This window comes from Vairimorpha ceranae (assembly GCF_000988165.1).
Source record: "Vairimorpha ceranae strain PA08 1199 chromosome Unknown NODE_3, whole genome shotgun sequence".
Lineage (NCBI taxonomy): Eukaryota > Fungi > Microsporidia > Nosematidae > Vairimorpha > Vairimorpha ceranae.
Window position 1 is genome coordinate 143,022 of NW_020169298.1, and position 27,221 is coordinate 170,242.

At 25.6% G+C, this 27,221-nt stretch overlaps 14 protein-coding genes across 14 annotated transcripts; 7 read left to right on the top strand and 7 right to left on the bottom strand.

Annotated features, from left to right (window-relative positions):
* Positions 1-190: 190 nt before the first annotated feature.
* AAJ76_3000143212 (zinc metallopeptidase) lies at positions 191-1,234 on the top strand (the record flags this gene model as incomplete). The annotated part of the gene is made up of 1 exon (XM_024475054.1): positions 191-1,234. One exon carries the CDS (start codon positions 191-193, stop codon positions 1,232-1,234), a length of 1,044 nt encoding a protein of 347 aa, XP_024332216.1.
* Positions 1,235-2,053: 819 nt separating this feature from the next.
* Positions 2,054-4,072, top strand: AAJ76_3000145075 (putative wd repeat-containing; the record flags this gene model as incomplete). The annotated part of the gene is made up of 1 exon (XM_024475055.1): positions 2,054-4,072. The coding sequence occupies one exon, from the start codon at positions 2,054-2,056 to the stop codon at positions 4,070-4,072; it is 2,019 nt and encodes a 672-aa protein (XP_024332217.1).
* A 129-nt stretch (positions 4,073-4,201) lies between these two features.
* Positions 4,202-4,858, top strand: AAJ76_3000147223 (replication factor a protein 2; the record flags this gene model as incomplete). Its single annotated transcript, XM_024475056.1, has 1 exon — positions 4,202-4,858. The coding sequence occupies one exon, from the start codon at positions 4,202-4,204 to the stop codon at positions 4,856-4,858; it is 657 nt and encodes a 218-aa protein (XP_024332218.1).
* A 7-nt stretch (positions 4,859-4,865) lies between these two features.
* On the bottom strand, positions 4,866-5,468 carry AAJ76_3000148489 (transcription initiation factor tfiie beta subunit; the record flags this gene model as incomplete). The annotated part of the gene is made up of 1 exon (XM_024475057.1): positions 4,866-5,468. The coding sequence occupies one exon, from the start codon at positions 5,466-5,468 to the stop codon at positions 4,866-4,868; it is 603 nt and encodes a 200-aa protein (XP_024332219.1).
* Positions 5,469-5,617: 149 nt separating this feature from the next.
* On the bottom strand, positions 5,618-7,651 carry AAJ76_3000150672 (dna replication licensing factor of the mcm family mcm5; the record flags this gene model as incomplete). The annotated part of the gene is made up of 1 exon (XM_024475058.1): positions 5,618-7,651. The coding sequence occupies one exon, from the start codon at positions 7,649-7,651 to the stop codon at positions 5,618-5,620; it is 2,034 nt and encodes a 677-aa protein (XP_024332220.1).
* A 967-nt stretch (positions 7,652-8,618) lies between these two features.
* Positions 8,619-9,035, bottom strand: AAJ76_3000152056 (peptidyl-prolyl cis-trans isomerase nima-interacting 1-like protein; the record flags this gene model as incomplete). The annotated part of the gene is made up of 1 exon (XM_024475059.1): positions 8,619-9,035. The coding sequence occupies one exon, from the start codon at positions 9,033-9,035 to the stop codon at positions 8,619-8,621; it is 417 nt and encodes a 138-aa protein (XP_024332221.1).
* A 640-nt stretch (positions 9,036-9,675) lies between these two features.
* On the top strand, positions 9,676-9,900 carry AAJ76_3000152697 (dna-directed rna polymerases and iii subunit rpabc5; the record flags this gene model as incomplete). Its single annotated transcript, XM_024475060.1, has 1 exon — positions 9,676-9,900. One exon carries the CDS (start codon positions 9,676-9,678, stop codon positions 9,898-9,900), a length of 225 nt encoding a protein of 74 aa, XP_024332222.1.
* A 5,272-nt stretch (positions 9,901-15,172) lies between these two features.
* Positions 15,173-16,372, bottom strand: AAJ76_3000159393 (hypothetical protein; the record flags this gene model as incomplete). Its single annotated transcript, XM_024475061.1, has 1 exon — positions 15,173-16,372. One exon carries the CDS (start codon positions 16,370-16,372, stop codon positions 15,173-15,175), a length of 1,200 nt encoding a protein of 399 aa, XP_024332223.1.
* Positions 16,373-16,998: 626 nt separating this feature from the next.
* On the bottom strand, positions 16,999-18,033 carry AAJ76_3000161054 (wd40 domain-containing protein; the record flags this gene model as incomplete). The annotated part of the gene is made up of 1 exon (XM_024475062.1): positions 16,999-18,033. One exon carries the CDS (start codon positions 18,031-18,033, stop codon positions 16,999-17,001), a length of 1,035 nt encoding a protein of 344 aa, XP_024332224.1.
* A 414-nt stretch (positions 18,034-18,447) lies between these two features.
* On the bottom strand, positions 18,448-22,179 carry AAJ76_3000165200 (mot1 helicase-like protein; the record flags this gene model as incomplete). Its single annotated transcript, XM_024475063.1, has 1 exon — positions 18,448-22,179. One exon carries the CDS (start codon positions 22,177-22,179, stop codon positions 18,448-18,450), a length of 3,732 nt encoding a protein of 1,243 aa, XP_024332225.1.
* Positions 22,180-23,146: 967 nt separating this feature from the next.
* Positions 23,147-23,380, top strand: AAJ76_3000166168 (hypothetical protein; the record flags this gene model as incomplete). Its single annotated transcript, XM_024475064.1, has 1 exon — positions 23,147-23,380. One exon carries the CDS (start codon positions 23,147-23,149, stop codon positions 23,378-23,380), a length of 234 nt encoding a protein of 77 aa, XP_024332226.1.
* A 527-nt stretch (positions 23,381-23,907) lies between these two features.
* AAJ76_3000166929 (spore wall protein 8) lies at positions 23,908-24,426 on the top strand (the record flags this gene model as incomplete). The annotated part of the gene is made up of 1 exon (XM_024475065.1): positions 23,908-24,426. One exon carries the CDS (start codon positions 23,908-23,910, stop codon positions 24,424-24,426), a length of 519 nt encoding a protein of 172 aa, XP_024332227.1.
* A 344-nt stretch (positions 24,427-24,770) lies between these two features.
* Positions 24,771-24,917, top strand: AAJ76_3000167792 (hypothetical protein; the record flags this gene model as incomplete). The annotated part of the gene is made up of 1 exon (XM_024475066.1): positions 24,771-24,917. The coding sequence occupies one exon, from the start codon at positions 24,771-24,773 to the stop codon at positions 24,915-24,917; it is 147 nt and encodes a 48-aa protein (XP_024332228.1).
* Positions 24,918-26,633: 1,716 nt separating this feature from the next.
* On the bottom strand, positions 26,634-27,095 carry AAJ76_3000170116 (hypothetical protein; the record flags this gene model as incomplete). The annotated part of the gene is made up of 1 exon (XM_024475067.1): positions 26,634-27,095. The coding sequence occupies one exon, from the start codon at positions 27,093-27,095 to the stop codon at positions 26,634-26,636; it is 462 nt and encodes a 153-aa protein (XP_024332229.1).
* Between the last annotated feature and the right edge of the window lie 126 nt (positions 27,096-27,221).

Genomic DNA, 27,221 nt, shown 5'->3' on the forward strand with positions numbered 1-27,221 from the left:
TATACAAATAAACTGCCTTAATGTCAAAAATATTTCAAGCATTATTTTTTTAATTTCAAGCATAATATTCAAACTAGAATAAACAAATTAACATTACTTAATTTTTTGAAAAAAGTTGAGTAATTTTTATACAAAATTTTGTTTATTTTGTTTTATGAAAATTTAAAAATAATTTAAAATAAACAATTTAATGCTAATTTGTTTATTTTATTATGCATCGGCAGAGGTTACGAGTGTAAACTATTACAATTTAAATGATACTCTTTTAACAAAATCAGATTTTAAAATACGCAATTTTAAGTTTAAGATCAGTGACAAAACATTCATTTTTTCTAATGGCTCAAGAAATTACATTAGCGATCCTTGTGTTTACACGTTAGTTACTAAAAACACGTTTGGTTATTTAAAGGTCTGTAATGGTGTTGAAGGGCTTATTTGTACTTCAATAGAATGTTTAGAAATTAAATATGTTAAAAAAAAAGATCCCTATCATTTAGATGTAGAAACATACCCTTTAGATAAGGTTCTAGTTAAGTTTAATGATAATTTTAAATCTGAAATATACACAACTACGCAATCTTTAAGTTCAGACAACAGAATTATTGAAAATAGAATACATATTAAAAATAAACGCATTATAAAAATTAGATTAGCTCTAATAAATGAATACGATAGATATATTAAATTAAAAAATCATGCATATATTGAAACATTGCATTTATTTAAAGTAGCCAGAAAAATTATCAATAGTTTAAATTTTGATAATTTCTCTCTTGATATTGTTAAAACGAGTATTGTAAATCGTTCAAAATCAAATTTATTGATTGACAATCAAAAAGATCCTTTATCTACACTAAATGCAAATATAACAAAATTAAAAGATATCAATTCATATTTGTATAACAGTGACCTTATTGTTTTATTGACTGATAATAAAACAAATGAAAAAGAAGGGATGAGTTATTTAAACGGATTAGGTGATGTAGATACTAAATACATTATTATAAATTACAACCCAGATGATACGCTTTTTTATAAAGCCAAAGTACTAGTACATGAGATTTTACATACTTTAGGAAGTACTCACGATTTAGAGAATAAAGGATATTTAATGGAAAAACGTTTTTTAAACAAAAAAGATTTGAAGATTAAGTTGAGTAAAAAATCTAAAAAAGAGATAGAAAAATTTGTAGAAAAAAACAAAGGATACTTTTTTGGAGACTCAAAAAAATAATTTTTATTTGTAATTAGTAGAATATTATAAATTATTGTTAAGAAATAAATTTTTTAACATTCAATTCAAATATAAAAATTTATTTTTTAAAGTGTAGTTTCTATTATCCGTATATTTAATTATGCGAATAAAGTAAGGTATTTGAAAAAAAAATAATTTTTCTGTATTATTATTGTGCATAAAGCTGCCATTTTAAAATCAAATTTTTTTTAACTATTATTAATTATTGAATGCAGTAAAGAAAAACATGAAATATTTAGTTTGATTTTTAAAATTTATATTATAACAAATATTTTTTTTAAGCTTGTTTAAAACCTAACTTGTAAATTTTAATAAATTCACTAGTTTAATATTTCTAGCTTCTGAAAATAAAATACTTGACGCGAAAAACTTATTTAAAAAATGTAAAATTTTTTAAAATAATTGGTAAATGTTAAACAAAATATAAAAAACAATTTTAAAGTTTATTCAATCAATATTGTATGTTATATTCTATTATTTTTTAGACCTTAATTATGTCAAGTACTTATATTGTATGTTTTTGTACATTTTACGATACTTAAGTAACTACAAAGATTTTATCTTCATTTTTAGTAAAACAGCAGTTTAAACGCCATATATAGCAAAAAGTAACATTATGTTACTAGTTATTATTAATCACAAATTAACATTTGTTTATAAGTCTATAAAATATTTACAAGTACAATCACTAGTAAATTACACCACAATTTCGATTAACACATTAAAAAAATATATATTTTAATTAACATTCATATTTAGTTTTTTTCTAAAAGAATCAATAAAATTTACCCCGCATAAATGATAAATTCTTCAATTTATAAATTTTACAGATCTTTAAATATAAAAATACAGAAAGATATAATAATTGATAAACTTGGATCTTCGGTAATTTTTATCATTGCTGCACATAACTCGTTTTATATTTATGATATAGAAAAGTTCAATATTTTACTTATTAGTCCATACATTCCACTAATAGAGAAAATATATTTTTACAGGGATGTTGTATACGTGATTTCTAACAAAGACATTTTAGTGTATAAAAGGGCAGTTTTATTTCATACAATGCACTTTGATAGGCAAGTAAGATCTATAAATTTTCTTGATTGTTTTTTATTTGTAATATTAAGTGATGGTAATATGTTTATATATGAAACATCAAATTATTGTTGTGATGATACATCTATAAAATGCGATACTACTTACTTATCTACACTTGAAGGAGTTAAGACTATTTATCATCCTCAAACATATATTAATAAGATTGTCATTCAGTATAACGATAAATTAGTTCTTTATAATTTTATAAAAAATAAAGTTATTTATGAATATAAAAATATCAAATCTAATTTTATTAAATTAGCAGAAACCAAGGTTCTTGATATTATTGGTGTATTGTACAATGATAGAATAGATATATTTAATTTAAAACAGGATAAAATTGTATTTACTATAAATTTTACACAAAATACTACTAGTGATTTTTCAGATATTGATTTTTCGGTGGATAAATTACTTTTCGTTAAAGATAATTGTCTTTATATTTATGATATGATAAATAAATATCAAATATGTTATAAAAATAATGTATTTAATGCTAAATTTATAGATGATACGTATATATTAATAATAACAGAATCAGAGATATTTATTAGTGAAATTATTAACGGTAAATTAAATACAATAAAATATAAATTAATAAATGTACCAAATATTATTGGTATAGAATTTATTAATAATAAAAATTTTATTATTATTAATAAAGATGCAGTAGTAAGATATAATATATACAATGATAATAACTTTGCTAAAATTCTAATTGATAAAAATGATCAAGATGAATTAAGTGATAAGTGCTCTATAAAATATTCCGTGTATAAGAATAATGTTATTTTATACAAAAAAAATACACTTTTTAATGTAGATCTAGAATATAAAAGATCTACTACTTTATTAAGGAATTTATTAGAAAATATTTCACTTTATAAAGAAAGAGCTTTACTTGTTACAGAAAAATATACTTTACTGAATATTAAAAGTAAATTAGTGCATTACAAATTAGAGAAGAAATATAGTAAAGTGTGTTACTATGAAGATTTTATTATATCATACACAGATAAAGAGATTTTTATACAAAATATTACTAATAAACATAGTTATGAAATATATCTATTAGATATAACAAATATTAGAGTTCTTGAAGGATTTATTTGTATTAGTACAAAATTTGCTTTATTTTTTTATAACTTTAATGAAACTGAAAGTTTTAGAAAATTTTCTATCGAAAATATTTTAGATTGGGATATTAATAATAAAATATTATGTGTTTTACAAAAAAGATCAATATATATTTATGATATTCTTAGTAATATCTTAATAGATAAAATTACAAATGAGGCTGATATGAAATATATTAGATTTAGTAAAGATAACTTCTTTTTACTAGTTGTTACTGAATCAGATGAAATAATTATGTTATGTAATAAAGTATTTAATACTAAATATAAAGAGGAAACAGAAAATATTTTAAATATAGATTTACTTTCTCTTGACAATAAACCTGAATCTGCAAATTGGAATATTAATGAAATCTTTAATATTAAATACCAGACAATTGATATTGATGAAATCATAGATGATATATTTTGTAATCTTGAAAGCAATTATTTAAAATATAATGCTTTACTTAATCTTGTACTAAAAAAATATTATAAAAAAATTAGTAAAGAAAAAATCAAGGAAATATACGAAAAGTATAAAATTATAAGTAAAAAATATTTAGAAAATTATATTAGATGCATAAAATATTATCAATAAATCTATATATATTTACAGTTATGACTATTTATAATATTTTTATACTAAATATTTTTAATTCATGTATTTTGTAAAAATGTATATTTTACTTTTTAAAAATTCTATTTATTTTTATAATCTTTTTTCCCCATGTCAGATCTCGGTTATAATCCTTCATCACCTAAAAAAGAATACACTGGTATAAAAACTATAAGATCTCTTACAATCAAACAAGTATTATCTGCCGAACACGAAGATGGTTCTACAGTAATCTATGTAGACAATAAAGAACTTAGTACACTAAAAATTATTGGATGGGTGTACAGTGTAAAAAGTACTAACAGTGGTAAAACTTTTATTGTTGAAGACGGAACTGGAGAAATTGAATGCATGTTATGGGCTAATAGGGCCTATGAAGAATATATGGCCAGTTTTATTGAGGATGGAATACTGGTCAGAATTGTAGGCACACTTAAAGAATTTTTGGGAAAAAAAAATATTACTGTTTCTAACATTTATGTTGTAGAAGATTACAATGAATTATTGTATCACATGATTACTGCAGTAAAAGATCATTTATCTAAAAAAGAAATATTAAATAAAGAAGATATGCATAAAATACACAGAGATATATTAGAATGTATAAGGAACAATCAAGATGATGATACTGGTTTAGATATAAAAATTATTATTAAATGTTTACAAAATGAATACAGCGAGAGAATGATACGAGAAAGTTTAGAATATTTGGTAGATAATTGTCATCTAGTTATTACAAATGATGATGGATATAAAACTGTTAATTAAATAATATTTATTCATCTAATTTATTTAGATCTAGTCCTTTTACATGTGTATTTGTTATTTTTATATTTCGGCGATACCTTTTACTTTTTGTTTTTTTAATAATAGCTTTTCGTTTCACTGTTTCGCTTATATTGGTTTTAATCCCGGCTACACTCATTTCACTAATAAGGTCTTGAAATCCTGGAACACGCACAGATTTCCATAAGGCGACAATATCATCATCTGCCTTGTCAATGCGCATATCATCGTAGAATACAACTTCAATACCATCATTATCTTTTAAAATTAAAAAATCATCTAAAAAATCTGAAATGTCAATGGGATTATCTCTTAACTTAGAAAGTTCTATTCCCTCTTTTCTTTTACTAAAAATATTAATTAAATCTTCTTTACTTTGTATATTATAAGTATACAAATATTGTATAAAATTATTTTTAATAAGTATCTTATCATTATTCTCTAGTGCTTTAAGAAGCCTTGTGTTACTGTGAATATCAATATTTAATTTAGAATATAAATCGGTAAAAGAAATTGCATTAGCTGAAGATTTTAAAAATGTAAGAATTTCGTGTAGATATGAGTTTATATGTTTGTCCTGATCGATCTGCATATTTGGGGCATTACACTTAAAAATAAATATGTTTGTTTATTTTTAAACAAATAAACAAATATATAAAAAAATAAAAAAACATAATTTGCATAAATAGAATATTTGAAAAATAAGCACAAAAGAAGAAAAATACTCAAATTATTTACTAACTAAGGTTGTCTTAAAAGTGACTTACCGGATTCTCTACTTACTAATTTACCCTGTTTACACATGTAATCTATAGCCTTCTTGCTAATAGCTTCGTTTTGCTTCCCAAGTTTGATAAGGAGTTCGTTATATTTTATACTTGCACCTAATGGTACTAAACTTTTAATTCTGTCACAAAAATCTTCAATTTTTTTCAGTAAATCAGATCTTATCATTCCTTCTAACATATGTCCTTGTGAGACAGCATTCATAGTAGATACTTTGAAAATTCTGATAGCTTCTTCTACATGCCTTTCAAATACCTTTTCTGATAACTCAATTTTAGCCAGAGATTCACTCAACCTAATAATTCCTTCTAATTGTCTAACCGTTATAGGTATAGAGCTCTTTTTAAATGAGTCTTGTTCCATTTCTTTAACTTCTTTTCGTGTAGTTGTATAATAATTTATTAATAATTTGCCAGCAGCCTCAGAAAGGACAGGAAACACTTTTGCTTTTGCATATTGTGCATACCTTCTTAATTTATCTACAGGAATAATATCTGAATCTGCTAATTCATTGTCTTCTTTTTTATGAATCCCTAAAACATGCCTGGCCATTATTGCATCATTAGGACCATGTTTATCTTTTAAAATAAAAATACAATCAAAACGTGATAAAATAGTAGTTCCAAATTCAACATTTTCGTCCGGTGTTTTATAATCATCGTATCTACCAAATACAGGATTAGCTGCCGCCAATATACTAGTTCTGGTATTAAGAATCGTAGTAATACCTGCCTTAGCAATACTAATGGTTTGTTGTTCCATTGCTTCATGAATTGCTACTCTATCCTGTTCGTTCATTTTATCAAATTCGTCAATACAACAAATACCATTATCTCCCAAGACTAGAGCACCGCCTTCAAGATAAAAATCACCATTATGATCTTTTATTACACTAGCAGTTAATCCCGCTGCTGAACTTCCTTTTCCAGATGTATATACACCAATTGGTGATACCATTTCCATAAATTTAAGTAATTGAGATTTAGCGACACCAGGATCACCTAACAGTAAAACATTAATATCTCCTCTAAGTGTTATTTTATCTTCCATAACTCTTCTAGTTCCACCAAATAACATACAAGCCAATGCTTTTTTTATATCTTCATGTCCATAGATAGAAGGTGCTATAGATTTAGTAATTTTTTTGTAAATGTCATCTTTTGCCATATTTTTAAATTCTTCTATCTCTTCATCACTAAACCTTTTAGTAGTTTTATTAGTCATTGCTTCTAGTCCTATTACTTTAATATAACTAAAGTTATTATTCCCTTTAGTAGATATTCCATAAATACCTGTAAAAATACCTAAACAGCCTGGTACAATTTTATTTACAAGATTTTTTTCCATTATAAGACTAAAATGACGAGGTGTTTCTCCAACAGGTATATCCTCAAATTCTTCTTGAATTTTAATGTATTGTACGTCTACTACATGACTTTTTTCAGGTACTATAATGTATGGGTCAATAGGACATTCTGACTGATCACAAGTTCTTGGTATCAAATCTGTTACAAATTTACCATTAAGACAATTTCTACAAATAATGTATAATTTTTTAGGCTTGGTGATAATAGATGATGCTGATACTACCATCCCTTTAACTCTTATAATTTTATGAGATTTAGATGCATTAACATTCCTAATAGATTGTATTTGTTCGTTACTAATAATGTTTAACTGAAAATTTTTAACTGGATCTAAGAAATAAGCGTTAGAAATAGCTTCTTCACAGTATTCTAAAAATTTCTCTGGATCGGAACAAATGAATTGTGATAGAATATCAGAAAACTGATTAATATGCTCTAACTTAATAACCAATTCATATATCTGTTGATTAATATTGTTAGAAAGAGTGTGTGCATATTCTCTGTGTTCGGATCTAAAATTCTGAAGAAAATCAATAAAATGTGATTGTATTGTTGATTTATTGATTGGAACAGTATTAGAAATAAGATCTACACTCGTAATTCGTTGTTCATCAAATGACATTAAGAGGGTATAAAAAATATTATTAAAGTATTAATTGGTGATAAGATTAGTAATTTGCTTCTGTGTGTTTATAGTACTTTTAAACTTAGCAAACACGGGCGATGTCACTACAATTTGTTTTTATTCTGTGCATACTATTTAATCCAATGACATACATATATTTATAAAGCGTTTTTTTAAACAACTAGAAAAAGATCAATTAATAAATTTGACATTGTGAATAGGCTTAACCAATTTATAGTTGGTGCTAACATCAAAAGCAGTTTTTATTTTCTTGTAATAACAATATTTAAATGTAAAAAAAATTTATTTAGTATTAAGCTAATTTTAAAGTTATTATAGAGACAGTGGTATGTTTATATCATTATTCCTCTCTTTTTAGTGCTTAAAATTTCTATTTATAGGTACAAGTTATACCTGTTAAATAGAACATTTGTTTTTAAATGATATTTATCTGTTAGTACAAAAGCCTTGTAATTTTAAGAATATTTTTTTAAGTCTAAAGTTACCACAAGTCTTTTATGCGTTTGTATAAGTGTTATAAGTAATTTTATCTTCTGAATCTTCTCTATTAATGATCATAGCATTGTATCAGCTATCTATCGGTTATTGAAACTTGTTTTTAAAATCATACTTAAGTAAAAATCGTCAAAAACAAGTCATCTCTAAATGTTAACAATAAGTAATGTATAATTCTTATTAAAATACATATATTAAATAAATTTATTTTATCTTTGGCGTATAGACATAAATTTATATCCTACGTATTCAACTACAAATAATCTACTAAAAATTTTAAATCCAATAAATAATAGGAAGCAAGTATTAAATTATTAGAAAAGAGGAGCTTTATCCTTAAAATAAGAAAAATTTTAAATATACAGTACAGATCATACTAATCAATATATTTTAATTGTATGGTATTCATATAATATAAAATTTAAAGCATTACAAATTAATTTAATTTTTATCTTCGGTAAATTATATGAAAACCAGATGGTGTTTTAACAGGCCCTACTAGTCTACCACGTTTTAGCATAAAAGCTGCTTTTTCAAATTCTTTGTACATCTCATTTTTACATACGAATCCCAAATCACCACCCTTAGATTTAGATTTACATTCAGAAACTACCATAGCCTTTGCTTTAAAATATTCCCTAAAATTTTCAATATTGATATTTTGCTGTAAATCTAAGTAAAGTTTATTTATAAGATTTAAAGCCTCTACTTCACTTCTGTCATTTGGATTTCTTGAATTGATGTGTTTAATTAGTATATGATAGAGTCTAAACCCATCATTTGGTCGAATATACGTTTTTTCTTTTGTCTCATCATTATAAAAATAAATTTTATTAGTTTCTGGTTCTTTTAGTCTGTGCCACATAAAGGGTGTAAGAAAATTAAAAATAGATAAAAAATCAATGTAACAGTAAATTTAATATTTTGTAAATTAAAAGAATTATTTTTAATGTATCCATATTGTAAAAATCATTAATTTACAATACTTATTTATTAAGGCATTTAAATATTTAAAAGTTAGTAATTTGTTAAAAAATATTTAAAAGTTAGTTACTTTTTAAAATATTTTTGTTAAAAAAATTTGTTATTTTTAAAGACATTTAAATATTAAAAAATAGATTTATTTGTTATCTATTAAATATTTAAAAGTTAGTAATTTATTCAAACAATTTTTATATTTAAAAGTTAGTAATTTGTTAAATGTTTAAATATTTAAAAATAGAGTTATTTGTTATATATTAAATATCTAAAAATAGAGTTATTTGTTATCTATTAAATATTTAAAAGTTAGTAATTTGTTGTATGTTGATATTAAAAAGTTAGTTCTTTTTTAAAACATTTTTGTTTAAAAAATTTGTTATTTTTCAAGACATTTAAGTATTTAAAAAATAGAGTTATTTGTTAGATGTTTAAATATTTAAAAGTTAGTAATTTGTAAAACTTTTTATATTTAAAGAATAAAAATCATTTTAAGACATTCATTTAAAAAATATAGTTTTTAACCCATGTTAATTCCAGTTCGATGCTTTACATGCAATAAAGAAATTTCTAGTAAATGGGAACCATACAAGTATCTTATAAATACAGATAAATCTCCTGCGGATGCGTTGAATGAATTGGATATTAAGAGAATTTGCTGTAGGAGAATGTTTTTAGGACATGTAGAAATTATTGATAAATTAATAAAATATGATGTAGCAAAAGATATTCATTTTAGAAATGATTTTTAATTAAATGTTTTCTCACTAAAAGACCAGTATAATTGTATTTATATATTGTTGTTATCTTGGATTCTAAAGAATTTAAGCTTTCTAAAATTATAAAATTCAATGCTTCATCAATCTTGGCTATACTATCAATATAACTCTTGAGCTCATCAATAAAATTAAGATAAGCAGCATGTTCTTTCAATTTAGTATTTTTAAACTTCATTAAACATTTTGATATTGCATTATTAAGCCTCGTTTTAATATCAAATTGTGATAGTTTATTATTAAGATATATCAAAGTATAATGATACAATTTTGTATCAGTAATAAAATCAAACTTGTGTGGAATTGATGCTGTAGCGTAATCTGCTTCCTCTAAAGTTTGATTCATCAATTTTAGTAAATCTTCCAAATCTTCAAAATTATTATTTGACTTTATTCGTAAATAAAATTTTAAAAAAGGCTTTTTTAAATAATTCAATGCAGAATAGTACATCGTTGACAGTAGATTTAATTCTCGTACAAAAGTATTAAAATCTCCTAGTTTATTGTATCCTTCATCAAAAACATTTTTTTTCGTTTTAAAATAATTTTTTAATTTTTTACATCGTGCCTGTAAATCATCATAAATAAAACTTTTTGCAGTAATATTTTGTGCTGCTATACTTTTATTCTGACGTTGACTCATAAATTTAGTGCGTAAAATATTTAATCCGCAAATTTCGTCGCAAAAATAACTTAACTTACTCAAATCTGTGTTTTGAAAGGCATCGCACGATTTAATTTGCATTTGCAGACAATTTTGCAAAACCGCGGCTTTTGAAGTGATAAGCGTATCGATTTTTTCAAGTAAACAATTAAAGTTCTTATACTCATCTTCTGGAAATAATGGAATTTTTTCCTTCTCTTTTTGTTGAGGGCTATTAGTATCGCCTTCAGAAAAAGGATTACTTGCTTCTAAGACTTTCTTTTTGTCAGAATCAGGATTTTTCTCTTTACTATATGCTGCTTTTTTCTCTTCATTAACAACTAGTTTTTTTTTCTTATCAATAGCTGATTTTTTCCTTTCATTTTCATTAATAACCGATTCTTTTATTGTATTAGTATCTAGCTTTTCCTTTTTATCAGCGGTCAATGCTTTTTTATTAATTGACAAAATTTTTTCATCAATATCTGATTCTTCCATTGTATTAGTAACCGATTCTTCCATTGTATCAGTATCTAGTTTTTCCTTTACATCAGCAGCCTTTTCAAACTTCTCATTAGGAGGCAATTCTTTTTCCTTTTCCGTAGTCAATTTTTCTACTTCGGTAGCTGCTAAATTTACAATCCCAACAGCAAACAACTCTTCCATTTCACTAATATCTGCATTTTGATCATTTAAGTCCATGTTTTTAGTAGCAAATATTGTTGTAAAACCTGTACAAAGTTTTATTAAACTACTCAATTTCATATTTGAAGGGTAGAAAAATTTTACTTATAAAAGTATAATTTTTTTAAAAAGTAAAGGAGCTGTCAGAGTCATTACGCGTAATAATTGTAGATTGAAGTATAACAACTAGTATAACTTTAAATTTGCGTAATTTTATAAGAAGTATATTTTAATTCATCAATTAAAAGAGTTATAAAAATTTTATTATTATTTTAATTAAATAAAACAAAAAATTATTATTTTTTTTAAAATGGTATTACATTATAATTTAGTAGGATTATGATATACCCAAAGTGGAAGTAAGTCTCTGAAATATTCTTAACATAAGTTTTTTTATTTACATAATAGTTAACAGTTCTAGACTCCTTCTTACCCCGATCTTTAGTGTCTGTCAGTTCCGGTTTGTTCCACATGTTTGTATGCTCTTATAACCAAAATTTGTATATATAATTTTAATTGCTTACATAACAAACAAAAAAACACGAATTAATTAAAAATAAACAAATATTGTGGAATATAACACGAGTTAGAACAATTTTTAATCATTCTTTTTTACCTCCATGTTACTCAAGTTTATAATGTTTGGTGTTTTCGTTCCTCTCGCCATCAGTTAATGTTAGGGATGCTCCACATCTGTACTTCAAAATAATATTAACAAGTTTTTTCTTAAGAGTTATTTATTGAATGTACGCTTCAATTTTATCGGATAGTTCCAGCCCAATTATATGGTATTTTCTCACTATTCCATCTTATTTACGACATATAGGGTTGTTATTAATTTACGTTTATGTACTAATACTAGCTGTTTAATTAGTTGTATTTTCATATCTATTCTGTCTCCACTTGGGCTTAATCCAAAAATCTCCGAATAATTTTTTCTCTCAAATGGTACAAATTTACAAAAAATATTTTAACGAGCAATAACGGAAAAGAAAAAATAAGTTTTCAGGGATATTTTTACAACTATAAAGAATCAAACATAGGAAAATTAACCTAGTGAAGTAATAAACGTGGCTTTATCTCTTTACCAAGACTACTATATGACTGGATCTTTAAAATATCACCACACAACCATATAAAAGATAAGAAAAAATACAATAAGGTTTTGTTTGATGCTAAAATTTAAGAAAGAGTAATTGAGATTCTTGAGCCTGCGAGACATGTAATTTATAATTTATCAAGTGCATTTACAAATTTTAGCACTATACTTTAAACATAAAAAAGATGGGCGAATTACTTAAAGCAACAAGGAAGAAAAATAACTTAACATTTAATAAAGATTATGATATCTCAGGAGAATTACAGAAAACAAGCAAAAATAAAGAGTTCTTGTATTATGATTTTGGAATGATGGATGAAAACAGAATAGTAATTTTTACGACTGATTAAAATTTTGAACAATTTATAAACTGTAAAATTGTTGTATGTAATGGTACTTTCAAATCTTCACTATCTAAATTTGAACAACTATTTAGTCTTTAATGTAATGTAAGGAATATTAACTTGCCTTTGATCTACTGTTTTATGAAACCTTAAACGAATATTTTATACAAAGCTATTTAAACGGTTACGTACTGAATGTAAAAAAATTATTAGACATAAAAGTATAATATTGGATTTTGAATCGGCCAGCTACAAATGCTGTAAGAACTTTTTTATAAGATCTAAGTTTTATAGGTGTAGCTTTCATTTTGGACAGATTATTTGGAGGAGAATCCAAGCTTTAAAATTTTCTAGAAAGTTCATACATAATAGTAATATCAAGTTTCATGTAAAGATGTTGCTAGTTTTAAGTTTTATACCAGAACATAATGTTTTAGCAGTAGCTGCACGTTTAAAACAATTTCTTATAAGGGAAGAATCAACATATGTCTTAAAACTCTTTACTTGATTTCAGTTGGAGTATCTAAATCAGAATTAAACAATATGAGTATTTCATTTTGAAATGAATAGACTAGAACTCTATGTAATATTTCTCGCACTACCAATAGTATAAAAAGCTTTTACAGACATCTCAATAACTTAATAAAAGTTAACCAAACTTTTTCCACTTGATTTTGAAAGAATTAATAATAGAACAAGAACTGACAGAAAACAAATAAATAAAATTTTTGCATGGGGGTGTGGCCTGTAAAGATAATGAATCTTTTAAAGAAGTATTAAAAGGTTTTTTGGTGTTGATTTTTTTTAAAAAATTGAATTAACATTAAATTAATTACTGGATTAATTATAACATGTTAGTTTTTAATTATTTTATATGTTTTAAAAATCAAACCAAATTTGTGGTTATCATTAGTTCTAAATACCTTGGATGATCTACAACCACTACTACTAACAAATGCTAGTTAAATTAATTATTTGATTTTTTAACCTCTAAATTTTTTGGTGATTTTCTATTCTAACGCTATGAGAAATGGCTGGATGTTCAAAATTCGTTTAAAGATTTTATGGATTAAACTCTATAAAACGCTGTTATGCTGTAAACAATTTATTTAGGTCTGATGGCTTTCTTTGTTATATTGCAAAAATAACATGACTATCTCAAATATAACTTATAGTATACACGTGAAAATATGGGACAAAATTATAATAAACGTAGTATTAAGGATTAAAAAATCATTATATGGCAGTTTTCGAGCTGTCGATTCTGACAAAACGACAATATATCTTCGTTGTTTTCAAGATTACTGAATTTTTCAGATTTGTGTTGATATTAACATTCTCTATATGCGTAACTAATAAATTTACCTTAAGGCCTGGGTTAAATTTGCATATGACTTAGGATTAAGATACTTTATTTTGCTCTGTGCAAAATTTTGACAACTCAATCAAACAATACTAATGCTTTAATTATATCAATATTCGCATCTCAATAGTAAAAAATAAAGATTTTTAGGTGCTTTAGAAACAATTTTTTGTTTTTTATTTTTTTATTAATAATTGTTATAAATTTTAATAAATTATTTTCAATTTATATAAGGTTCTTACATTGATAAACAAACAGCCAACTCTATATCAGGAAGAAAATTATTACTAGATGTAACACTTAAACAGTAAAATTAAAAAATAATTAAGATTTACCGTATTAGATGACGAACCTGTCTGTTACATTAATTTTTATTTAATGACTTTCGCTAATTCTTTTTTTCATAGATATTCTTATCGTTTTTAATAATCTGATACATTTTTTGTTAAATTTTATACCTGAATATCCTCGAGCGCTTTTTAAACGTTTTATAAAAAAAAATGTTTTTTGTTTTTACAAAAGTGAATATTATTTTTTAAAGAAAGGTAAATACATACAAAATACAAAGACTTTTCTTGTGTTCATTTTACATTTAAGTTTAGTAAAGTTGTATTAAATAATTCATTAAAAATAACTTATATAAATACATACACGAATTTATAGAGATTAGCAAGTTAGTACAATATCTTTATCGATGAATCAAAAACTAAAAAGTGAGCGAAAGATAAATTGCTTATGCATAAAATAAATTATGAAACAAGCATGAGTCATTGCAAATTCTTAACAGTTATTGGAATAAGGTAATTTAATACTTTATCTATAAAGAATTAACTTAAAAAAAGCTTTATATATTAACACAATTTGGTCACCATATACGATTTGTACATTATTAAAATGTGTACATTCAAATTTAGTATAAAAAAAACATTTAAAAATTTTTCTTCTTTAATATTTAATATATCAAAATAGTCTATTTTTTTATTTTATTAAAAAACAAATATAAATACGTGTTTTGAGTAGGAGTTTACTGAATTGTGTACTTTTAAGTGATATACTCTTTTTTCTAACGTGTACAAACATGCTTTAGATAAATAATTTAATAAATTAAGTTATTCTTAATGATGTTCTGCAAAAGTGGTATTCTCAGTTTTACGCTCATTATTATAAAAATTCTTTTTTGTGCCTTTTAAAGACTCTTCGTCATGTTTTTTCGTACTAGTTGTAGGATTTTCCCCGTTCTTTTCATTATTAAAAAGCTCTTCGTCATGTTTTTTCGTACTAGTTGTAGGATTTTCCCCGTTCTTTTCATTATCAAAAAGCTCCTTGTCATTTTTTTCTGTATCAGTCATAGGATTTTCATCTTTCTGCTCACTTATTTTTAGTTTATTTGTAAAAATTCTTTCTAGTATTCTTTTGAGGGTAATTACTTTACTAAGTATCCTGTACCTTACTTTAAATAATTCTAAAAAAGGTCTTAAAAATTTATCTTTACCAGGGTCTTCTAATTCCTGTATTTTTTTTATTACAGTTTCGTTCACATTATTACATTTGGAAGGTTCTACGAAGTTCAGGCCATTCTTAAGCAAAAATAGCTTTTTTAGATAGGATTCTTGTTTATTTTTATCAACGTAACTTACTGGTACTAAAGTTATACTATCAACCGTTTCATAGTGTGTCTTATTGAAAAGAGGTTTTAAATCATTAAACCATTTATAATTAGTTTTGAATTTTTTTTTAATAAATTCGTATTCATTTTTATATTCTGAATGATATTCTTGCGAAAAGCTCATAGCAGCCAACATAATAGCTTTCAAGTCATAAATTTGGCCTCTAAGTTCTTCCTCCGTCACATTCTTAAATTTTCTGGATTCTAAAAAATCTTTACATTTTTCTTTGTTTTTTAAAAATCTTATTATTACATATTTATTACGACGAAAATAATTCATATAGCAATTCAAGTCAATTATAGGATTTTTGACGATAAAGGCTGCTCTTTCATAAAGCGCTTTAATACCATTAATTTGGTCCATACAAACAAGAATGGAATTTAAATCACCCAGCGCTTTCTTTTCAAGATTCTCTTTAAATAATTTTATACGATGTCCCATATGACATAAAGCATCTTTCTGTATCATACAAGACTCCTGCTTTAATCTTGCTAGCGATTCTAATATTATTTCTCTGTCATCCATAGAGTTCAAATCAGTTTGTTCAGCACCACAAACAGCCTCTTTGTGTGTCTTTGTAACACATTCTAATGTATCTGAACAATAGTATAATGTTAAAAACTTTAGTAATACAAAAATTTCGTACATTTGGGGATGAGAGTTTATTTTGATCTTTTATAAAAAAAAAATCATGATTTTTGCAAATATTCAAATTTATTGGTCATTGTAATCTAGTCGTTTGTCGATAAAAAAATATAACGTATTAATTGGCTCAATTTGGAAAGTTGCTTAATTAATTTTTTTAATAAAAATTTGCATAAGGAGATACCAAAATTTTACTCCAAGCTAGAAAGCTATACATTTACATTTTTCTCAACTTGAAAAGTGTCTTAATTAATTTTTAACAAAAATTTGCATAAGGAGATACCAAGATTTTTATTCCAAGCTAGAAAGCTGTACATTTATATTTTTTTTATTTATACTTTAATTTTTATGAGAATAAACTTTTGAATACAAGCATATATCTATTCTAAAGTACTAAAGATGACACTAGAAAGTTTATATATTCAGAATGAAATAAAATATACAATATTAACGTCATTTGTAAAATAAAGAGTGTGCAATATATAACAAAAACATTATATTTTTATTTAATTAAAAATTTGTTTAGTTTTTTATAAATTTTAAAATTTGGCTAAAAATTTTACTAAATTGTGAGTTAAAATATTTTTTAAATTTTTAAACATGCAAGTGTTCTAGAACAATCATTTTATTTATCTTATTTCTATTTCATTATGTGTATCACCATATATCTCCCAGAATTTTATACTACAATCTGCTGACCCTGTTACGAAATATTTCTCATCTTTAGACACAGAAAAATGTATGACTCTATTTTTATGACCTAAATATTGCCTGTTACAATTGAAATTATAAACCCCGCACAAGCGTATATCATCTTTAGAATATCCATGTGTACTTAATATTTGATTGTTATGTAACCATTTAAGATTACACACCTGTGAACCATAATCTACAGATTTTAATAGTGGCGAACTATTAGAATTATTTATAAGATTTATATCCCATAATTTTACTGTTTTATCTGCTGTACCTCCACCAGTAACAAATAAATTTGCACTTACAGGCGACCAGGAAACGGCTTTTATTGCAGCTTTATGCTGTGTACACTTTGTCAGTGGAACATCTAAATTTCTACGGTCATAAACATACAATTTATTATCATTTCCTCCTGTAACAAGATGCTTATAATTTTTACTTAGATCCATCCCACACACTTCTTGGTTATGTTGTAAGATACTATGAATTATTTTATTTATTCTACTATCTATAACCTTACATCTTTTATCTCTACTACCAGTAAAAATATTAGTATTCTCTATTTTAAGAACACCTATTCTTGACTTATGAAATAAATGACGTGTAGATTGCTCTTTACATATGTCTACTATATGCATGTACCCTGAACTTGTGCCCAGTATTATTTTATTACCCATTCCTTTTACCGATGTAATACAATTATCACTAATTGTCTGTAAATGGGATGTCTTGCTTGTATGAAAATCATGAATAAATACAGAATCGTCTATTGCAAAATACACTTTGTCATTGTACCAGTCAATAAGATTTGAATAAAAATCATCTACCAATGATTTGGTTTTAATTTCTCTGTATGCTTGTGATGTAACTATAGGAGTAAATTTTCTAGGTAAAGAAAAACTATACCTCTCATCATAATCTTTATAATTATAATTACTAATGAAAGGACTTTTGAAATGTCTATCCATATTGTTTATTATGTAAACACTTTTATGCAAAAAATGATTGTTTCAAAAAAATAAACATTTTAATTTTAAACAATAATGTAATAGTATTTAGATATTTGTAAACTACAATGAAATATTTTTTAGATATAAAGAAATAGACAACGAGGAATAAGCTTCAAAATGGAAATAATGAAGTTAGAGCTGTAAAATTAAAAGTAAATAAAAAATGAAAAAAAGTTATTATTCAACTATGGAACAATTTAACTGTTTTCTTTTTTAATTAAAAAATTAAAATTTTACCAGAATTTTGCAGGCTTAAAGACATCAATATATCTTTATTATCACCTGTTGTTAGATCATCAAGAATTAAAATTATATAAAAAAGAATTGGTAAATATTTAAAACATGCAAAAAAATAAAATTTTGTATTTATATTTATTTACTAAATCTTTCTAACAAATCTTGTGTATTCATGGTCTCAATATCAGCATTTTGTTGTGTAACTACACTAGAAGCTATAAATACTTTAAAACTTTGTAAATCCATAACTTTTTCTTCTATACTATCTTTAGTAATTAATCGAAACACATTTACAGTATTTTTTTGGCCAATACGATGTGCACGATCCATGGCTTGTAAATCATTAAAAGGATTCCAATCATGTTCATAAAAAATGACTGTATCAGCTCCTGTTAAATTTAATCCCAATCCACCTATGTGCGTAGTGAGAAATAAAATGGGAATATTCCCTGTATTAAAATCTAGGGCGATTTTGGCTCTTTTTGATGCAGGTACAGAACCATCAAGTCTTAGATATTTTAAATTGTATTTCTTTTTAAAATCTTGTAATACGAAATCTATCGTAGTTTTGTACTGAAAAAAAATTAATATTTTGTTTTTAATATCTTCTCCTCCGTACAAATTAATGATATCTTCTAAACCTTTCATTTTACATGACACTTCTGATGATGTCTTAAAATACAAAATATGAGAAGCAGCATTTAAAAGATCTCTGGTTCTTTTCAATCCATCACATTTATTTTGAATTGATTTATAATTTACATTTTCTAAACTGCTGCCATCTTCTTCAATATTAACATAAATACTTTTTTGTTCGGGGCCCATTTCAACTAAAATATCTCTAATAATCTTAGGAGGTAAATCTGTTAAAACATCAACCTTTAATCTTCGTAAAATAAAAGGAAGTATTTGTTTATTAAGATTTTCAAGTCTACTATGAATTTTATTCATTTCATTATCTGACATTTTTGCAGAAATGTAAGGAATTTCTTTAACAGATCCCAAATAACCCGGCATAATCAAATTAAATAAAGAAACCAAGTCTTCTACACTGTTATGAACAGGTGTACCAGTCAATATAAGCTTACGCTTACATGTAATTTTATTAATTCTCTGATAAAGTAATGTTGATGAATTTCGTAAAATATGCCCTTCATCAAAAATGACATAAAACCAATTTTCGTTAATAAAACTTAAATACTCATTTCTGAAGGAGTCGTAACTGATTATTAAAATATTATAATCTTCATTCTTATTTTTCTTATAACATATAGATTTAATATCAGGAAAAAAATTATCAATTTCACTTTTCCAATGTCCAGTTAAACTTGATGGACAAATAACAAGAACTTTCTTTTCTGTGGCGTAGATTTCACTACAAATAAAAGATAAAACTTGAATAGTTTTTCCTAAACCCATATCATCTGCTAAAATCCCATTTAAATTAAATTTATACAAAAAATTAATCCACTTAACTCCATCAAGTTGATACTTCCTCAAAACAACTTTTATAGGACATTTTATTTTGTAATCTTCAATTTTATTATTGTCCAAAAGACATTCTAAATCTTTCTTTGACTCCAAAATTTTTTCAATCCACAAACTTGAAATTACTGATTTCATTCTAAAATTTAATCTAGGTATTATATACGAAAATATTTTTGATGCGCTTTCTTGAGTTTCTGAAGATGCAATTAAGCCTAATAATGGCTTAACTAACACGGGAAAATAAGAGTAATCAATGTGAGATATTAAAGGTTCAAGTAAATTTAAATCCATTTTCTTCAAAATTCTCTCTATAAAATCTTCAGTATAGGAAATACTACACAGGAATCCTTTTAATATATCAATATAATTATTATTATATGCTTCATCATATAAAAATCTGAGATTTTCTAAAAAATCTATATAATAAAAAATTGTCTTACTAAAAAACTGTGACTTTTTACTGTCATCTAAAATTGTTTTGTAAAAATTATGAGAAAAAAGTCTATTTTTAAAATACTTAAAAAATATAAGAAAATTTTCATAATCTAACAATAAACAGTTATATGCACTATTAATGAAAGAATCAAAAACAATGACATTAGAATCATATGCAGATATTAATAAATTGGTGTAAAATTCTAAATATTCTACACAAGTTTCATACTTGTAAAAATTAATCAAATTGTTAGTTAATAAAGGATATTCATAGACCACTGTATACCTTAAAAAATCCACATAAATACTTTCACCCATAGGATGTAATGATAACTTTTCTGGATTATTGATTTTGTTTTCTAGTTCTTTGAATGGAACAAGTTTGATATCTAAAAATCTATCATAAACATCCTTTAGTAAAATTTCATTTTCTAGTTTTTTCCTCTTAATTTTTTCTTCATTTATGCATTTAAAATTAATTATTATATTTTTAAAAACACACCCAATTAAAGTATTGGGTATGTAATTACAATCAAATTCAGTAACTTTTTCAAAAATTAATTTAAACAATTCCACTCTGTTTTTCAATATAATATTTTTACCTAAAACCTTAATTCCACTTTTTGTAAAATACAAGTCATCATAAGATACAAAATCATTAGAATTATATGGTTCATAAAGAGAGGTTCCTAATATCGAGATAAAATGCTTAATAAAATCAGAACTAAGATTTTTATCCTTAAGAATACAAACAGCTTCATTTCGAATTTCATCTTTTTCATCAATTAAAATCAGTTCAGCGAATAAAAAAAATAAAGAGTCATTATTCATAGACTCTGCCAATTTAAGAATACTTTTTCTTACATCAGAAATAGGTGAAGTAAAATAATTATAAAGAATAGAAAAATCATCTATTTTAGATGGACATAAAGCCAATAATTGTATTATCGAAACTTTAGATACAGAAATATCCTCATTGTCTTTAATATTCATAAAACATCTATCAAAAACAATATTCTTGTCACAATATTCAAAAAAGTATATTAATAAATCAGCAGCTAAAAACTTTACGTCTTCATCTTTACATTGAAGTAAATTTTGACATTTTTCGCATACCCTTACTTTATCAACAATGTATGATTTTAAATATGTAAGTGCTAATAAACCAGAATATTGTGTTTGCCAATCATCATCATCACAGAATTTAATCAATTCATCGATAATACTGTTTTCAGATATTCTTGGATAAATACAACCAAGTAACTGTGCTGCAGTTTCTCTAACAGGAGCAGTAACACGATCTTCTACAAAATCAGTAAATTTATCTGATTTTAATATTTCATAAATTTTTAAAAAAAGTGTAGAATCCACTTTGATCTCAATTTGACCATTGGTTTCAGAGTTAAAAATTGCACAATATGCCAAAAATGCTCCATGCCTTTTATTCCACTCGTAGTTTAGTAAATTGTTGGTAAGGTTTTCAAAAAAATCATAAACATTCTCTATGTTTTTATCTTGTATTTTCTTTTTTTTAATCGTTATATTAGAATCGGATTTAAAATCTATTTCATTAACAATATTTGCTTTTACATGTTCAAGACCTGCTAACTTCTTTAACAATTTTTTTTGCTCCTTCATCGATAACTTCTTACCTTCAAATTCTTCACCAGTAGATCCTAAATATTCTTCTCTTTTTTCAAAATATTCAATCTTGAAGTCAGTAACTAGCTTAAATTGGAACATTATTGACTTTAAAATCTCAGCTCCATTTATTCTATCGTCAAAATTGTGTGAAACAAGAAGCTTATAAATATTTTTAACAATATAAGGAGTAAAATCAACATACTCCCTTATTTGAGATGTAAGTTCTTCAGTAGTGTATTTCTTTAACAATTTCGGATTCGAAGAAGAAAGAATGTTAAAAAATTTTTCTAATTTATTCATGGGCTTACAAAAATTTTGTATTTATATAAAAAGGGCATAAAAAATTACATAAAAGAAATATAAACAAATTTGTAAACAAATTAAATTTCTATAAATGTGTTAAAGCTTTATAATTATAAACAAAAATTAAGGTCTCATGACACACAATGACAATTAAATAATATTTTGTAAAAACATATGTTAAATATGAGCAGATTATAACTTTATATTAAAAACTTAAAAATTAATTATTACTTAAAAAGTTTGTTTATTTTTTACATAGAAGCTTTGCATAGTTGAATATTTTTGTTTCTGCTACTTATAGTACATTTACAATATGTTCATAAAATATTAAGAGGATATATGCTTTGTTTCTAAAGTGTAGATAACTAATGATAAAAACTTAATATAACGTATATGTCTACAAAATTATATAAATATTTAACTAGAAAAGTTAATTGAAGTTATATAAAATATCTAATAAACTTTACTTTTCTATTGTTAGTATTGCGCTGATAAATGATGTTTAAAATTAATTTACTTAAATTTTGTTTAAATTAATTTAAATAAACATATATGTAAAACAAAAAATAATTTCTTTTCAATACATAAAAATTGTTAAACATTTTTTTGTGTAAAATAGTGCCTTAACATTAAATTTGATTTAAATGTCTAGATTCAAAAAATAGGAACTTAAAAGTAATTGTAATCTCTTGTTAACTATCTGTTGACATGCCTAAGTGTTTTTAACATTTCTTGCATAAAATAAATATAAACTTCAAGAAACAGAGTAAACTTTTATCACTTTCTACATATAATCTCTATCTATCTAAGGTTATCTTGACAAAAATTCAATAAGATTTAATTTTAATAAAAAAAAATTATATTCAATAGCTTTTTCAACAGTTAATCTCAAAACTTTTACTAAAAGTTTTACAAGTATGCTTAACTAGCCGTGATTTTTTAACAATAATTTTTATCCATAAAAATGTTTTTTGTCATTTCCTTGCTAAACATATTCTGTACAAAAATAAAAATTAAAAATACAAGCGAAGGATACGTTTTTTATGTAAATGGAACAAGTGATAAAATACACATGAAGCCGCTGACTATCTCTTTTTTAAATGAAAAGAATGAACTGAAAAATACTAAAGAAAGTTTGAAAACAAGAAAAGATAAACAATCGGCGTTAACATTCTTTGAATTTGATGATACTTTTTGAAATTTAAATCTTAAATTTTTTGTAAAAATGTTTCTCGCAATATTTTTTTATGTTTTATCTTCTACTTTTATTTTATGACTCCTTTTTTATAAAAACTCAATTTTACAAGACTTAGGGTAAAATGTGATAAAATACTACACATACAAATTCTTGTATACGTCAATTATGTATCAACTTAATTTTGTCACCACAATTCTCATACGCAACATTTTTAAAGGTAAATAAAAGACATTGTTTTGTTCAAAAATGCAATTTTAAACGTAAAAGGAGTACATAAGAAATTCCGTGGATAATGATATAATATATTTAAAGATTATTTGCATCAAAAATTGTTAATTTATCAAAAAATAATTTTAATTGCGTTATTTTAAATTATATATTAATAATAACATTTAATTTAATTTATGTAACCAATTCTTAAAAATAAAATTTGATTTGTACACTTAACAATATAAGAAAATTTTGTTTTAAATCCAATGGCATCTAAAGAAAACTCATCTGATTCTAAAGAAAAATCAAAAAAATCCATGTCTTCGGAACTTAAAGAATCAACAAGTACTGCAGCAAATATAGGTTCTGCTACATTTTCAAGTACAACGTATGATACTACAGATTATACTAATGATCCTACATTTACTGATCCATCAGTCATAACTTTGCCAATTGAAGAAGAAATGCCTTCAATTGACAGACCTTCGACCATGGAATTTGATCCTCAAATATTGGAACCTACTACGACCGCGTATGAAGAAAATGTAATTTTGGATAGGAATGCCAATCCAGTAAGAGAGTTGGGCTTCCAAGAAAAGATCGCATTACCGAACGATTTTAGTCCTAACGATGTTAAACTGCAAGTTGAAACAGACGGATTTACGGTTTTTTGTGACAAAGAGCAGCCATCAGATTCTAAAGTTCAAACAAGTTCATACCACCAGATGAAATATTCAAGAATGTTTGACAGACCTATTCGAGAAGTATATATGGAAGTAATTGAAGGTAAAATACTTGTTGTTGGAGAGTTTGCAGATTATGATTATCCTCAATAAAACCATTTTATGATATTAAATTTTAAAAATATGTTTATGAAAAAAGTATAAATTAAACTTTTATTTATCTTTTTTTTATTTTATTGATTATTGTAAACCACTACAGTGTTTGTATAGATACAGACTAATAAATCCCAATGTTCTAACATATAATGGGATATTGACTACATAATCGGCTTTAATAAATAAATCAAATTTATGAATATAAAAAGCTTAAATTTAAATTAAAATGCTTAAAATGACCTTATAAATTTGAATATGGCAAGTCGTTTCAATGGTTAATTTATTGAAGAATAAATGGTTGAATTACATGAAGTTTATGTGCGAGGTTAAAGCCCTCCACAATGAGAGCGTCCACGTCGCGGAGGGTGGGACTGGGGTTTTATAACTACCGGTGCGAATCTCATAAGTCTTACCAATACCTTCTGGCTGCTGGCATGGTAAGTAGGATCAGCGATATCCTTGGGGTGAGTAGACCCATTGCCGGATAAAAGAGTCCGTTACCCTTCGGGGAATCTTAAGTCTTTCTTCCAAGAAAGTAGGGCAAGCTATGCTCTTGGGATGTGAGATCCAGTGCCGGTTGGGAGAAGCCGTTACCCTTCGGGGAATCTTCAAAAAACACACAACCTGGGGAGGGTTTGGCAAGCTGCTGACGCCGTAGCATTTGCGTTGGATCAGGTCAGATCCTTAAACTGACGATTGAGTCAGGCGTGTTATCCCTAGAACCCTGCTCAGCGCAGGTCACGGTCTTCATGACTGTTGGATGTTTAATCCTAAGGGATCCCCTTTCTTCCTACAAGCAAGGCCGTAATGGTATGCTGGAGTGTGTCTCAAATTATTGGATGTGTTGGAGTTTTTACTTGCTCTGTTGGGCTTTTCTACAATGTACCAATAAATATATTTTATTTTATTTTATTTTTTTTTTATTCTACTCTGGCCTTAACAAAAGTAGCAAGACTATTGTATTTCTTAATATGTGATTTAAATTGCTTTCAGTTGTCGATATTTTTTGGAATATCTGACACTACTATTGCAAAGTATAAGTCTTTACTTTTAATTTGTTACAAAGCTATCTTAAAAAAAGGCCTGTTGTGTTGAGAGGATGTGGTATAATTGTTGAAGTTGGTGAAAAAGTTTTGTCACGTAAAGCGATTATTAGAAATCCTACAAGCGCCGATAATACTAGGGATACAATTTGGATATTAGGTGGAATAGACCAAACAAAAGAGAGAAAATCCTTTCTTTGTAGAGATGCTGTTCGTACTATAGGATCATTAATCGTGATTATGGTGCCTAATATCAAAAATGATAGCATTCTATTTACCAACAGACACCCGTTATATCCGTCTATTGCAAGAAATTTGAATTTTAAGCACAAAATAGTTAATCATTCTGAAGGTTTTAGGTCAGAAGATGGCACCCATACAAATAACATAGAAGGCTTTTGGGGCCATATGAAAAGTACTATGAGGAAATAAAATGGCGTTTTTCGTGACCATATCGACGCCCGGTTAATTCTTTATACATTTAAGCGACAGTATATTTTAGGTAAAAGCAATGAAGAATCTTCTGAAGTATATATTGATATTTTGAAAAAATTATTAATAATATTTTAATAACCTTTGTTTTATGTTTCTTGAAGTCAGGCAAATTCGTGGAGAGGTCGCGCCGACTGGCGCTATTCAATCTTTCCACCCCCTTATTATTGCAGAAAATTAAAATATTTATTTAAAAGATTATTAGTTAAAAAGAACTGGTTCCTAAACATTGTAATTTATTTATAAAAGGCCATTCTTGGCGTCTTGTTATCGCTATTTTGGACGTTTCGTTTTCTCCATTGCCACTCATTTAAAAAAAATTAATTTTTTTTATTAAATACGACCCGTTTCCAATAAGCATGCTTAAGATGTAACCACGGGTTTTTAATTTAGTTCGTATGTACTCCTTGAGCATTAAAAAACCCAACAGAGTGGTTTATAACTTCATGTTAAGATCCAAATTTAGCAACGGCTCCGGGCAAGACGGATAACCATCAGTAACAATGATAGATCCGGATACAACATGTTCTTTGAACATGTCTAATATAGTCGAAACTTTTCTGTTAGGAACAAGCTCCAGAACACAAATCCCACAATTTCCTTCTTCTACACCTCCTACTAACCATTGTACATTAGGTTTGTTGTCTAGAGTACTAGATAGGTTCGATTTTAACTCCCCATTACAAATAGCAGCTTTGTAAACTGCACCCCAATACCTTCTCCACCTATTTTAACCATTTCTGGCTCTTGTTTAGAAAATACTTGCAAGATCAGGTCTTTTATTTTAATGTAAGTGTTCTTCGAACAATCGCAAAAATCAATGCCCCGTGCTAGGGTATAATCATATACCCAGCAATACATTCCCCTAAGAATTTTTACAAATTCTATATTCAGGGAGGCCATTTTAGACCCCTTCCTTAGGCTTGCCTTTGATCTGCATGCCTTAGAAGAGCATATGTAAGCATACCCGTCTATATACGTGGCAGTCACTATAATCATCATTCTGTTATCACATTTCACACAACTTATTTCTTTTTTTATAAGATTAAATTTTAAAAAAGAATCTATTGTCTTGGTGTTTTTTATAAAAAATTCTTCACTATATTTAAAACATAAAATTATTTCTTCCATCTAATCCATAATAGGGGTTAAAAAATAATTCTTTTTTTACATTTACTCCATCCTTCCACACTCTCCGAATAACTGCGTTCTTTTTAAAAAAAATTGTACGTAGTTATTCGGGGGGGGGGGGGGGAA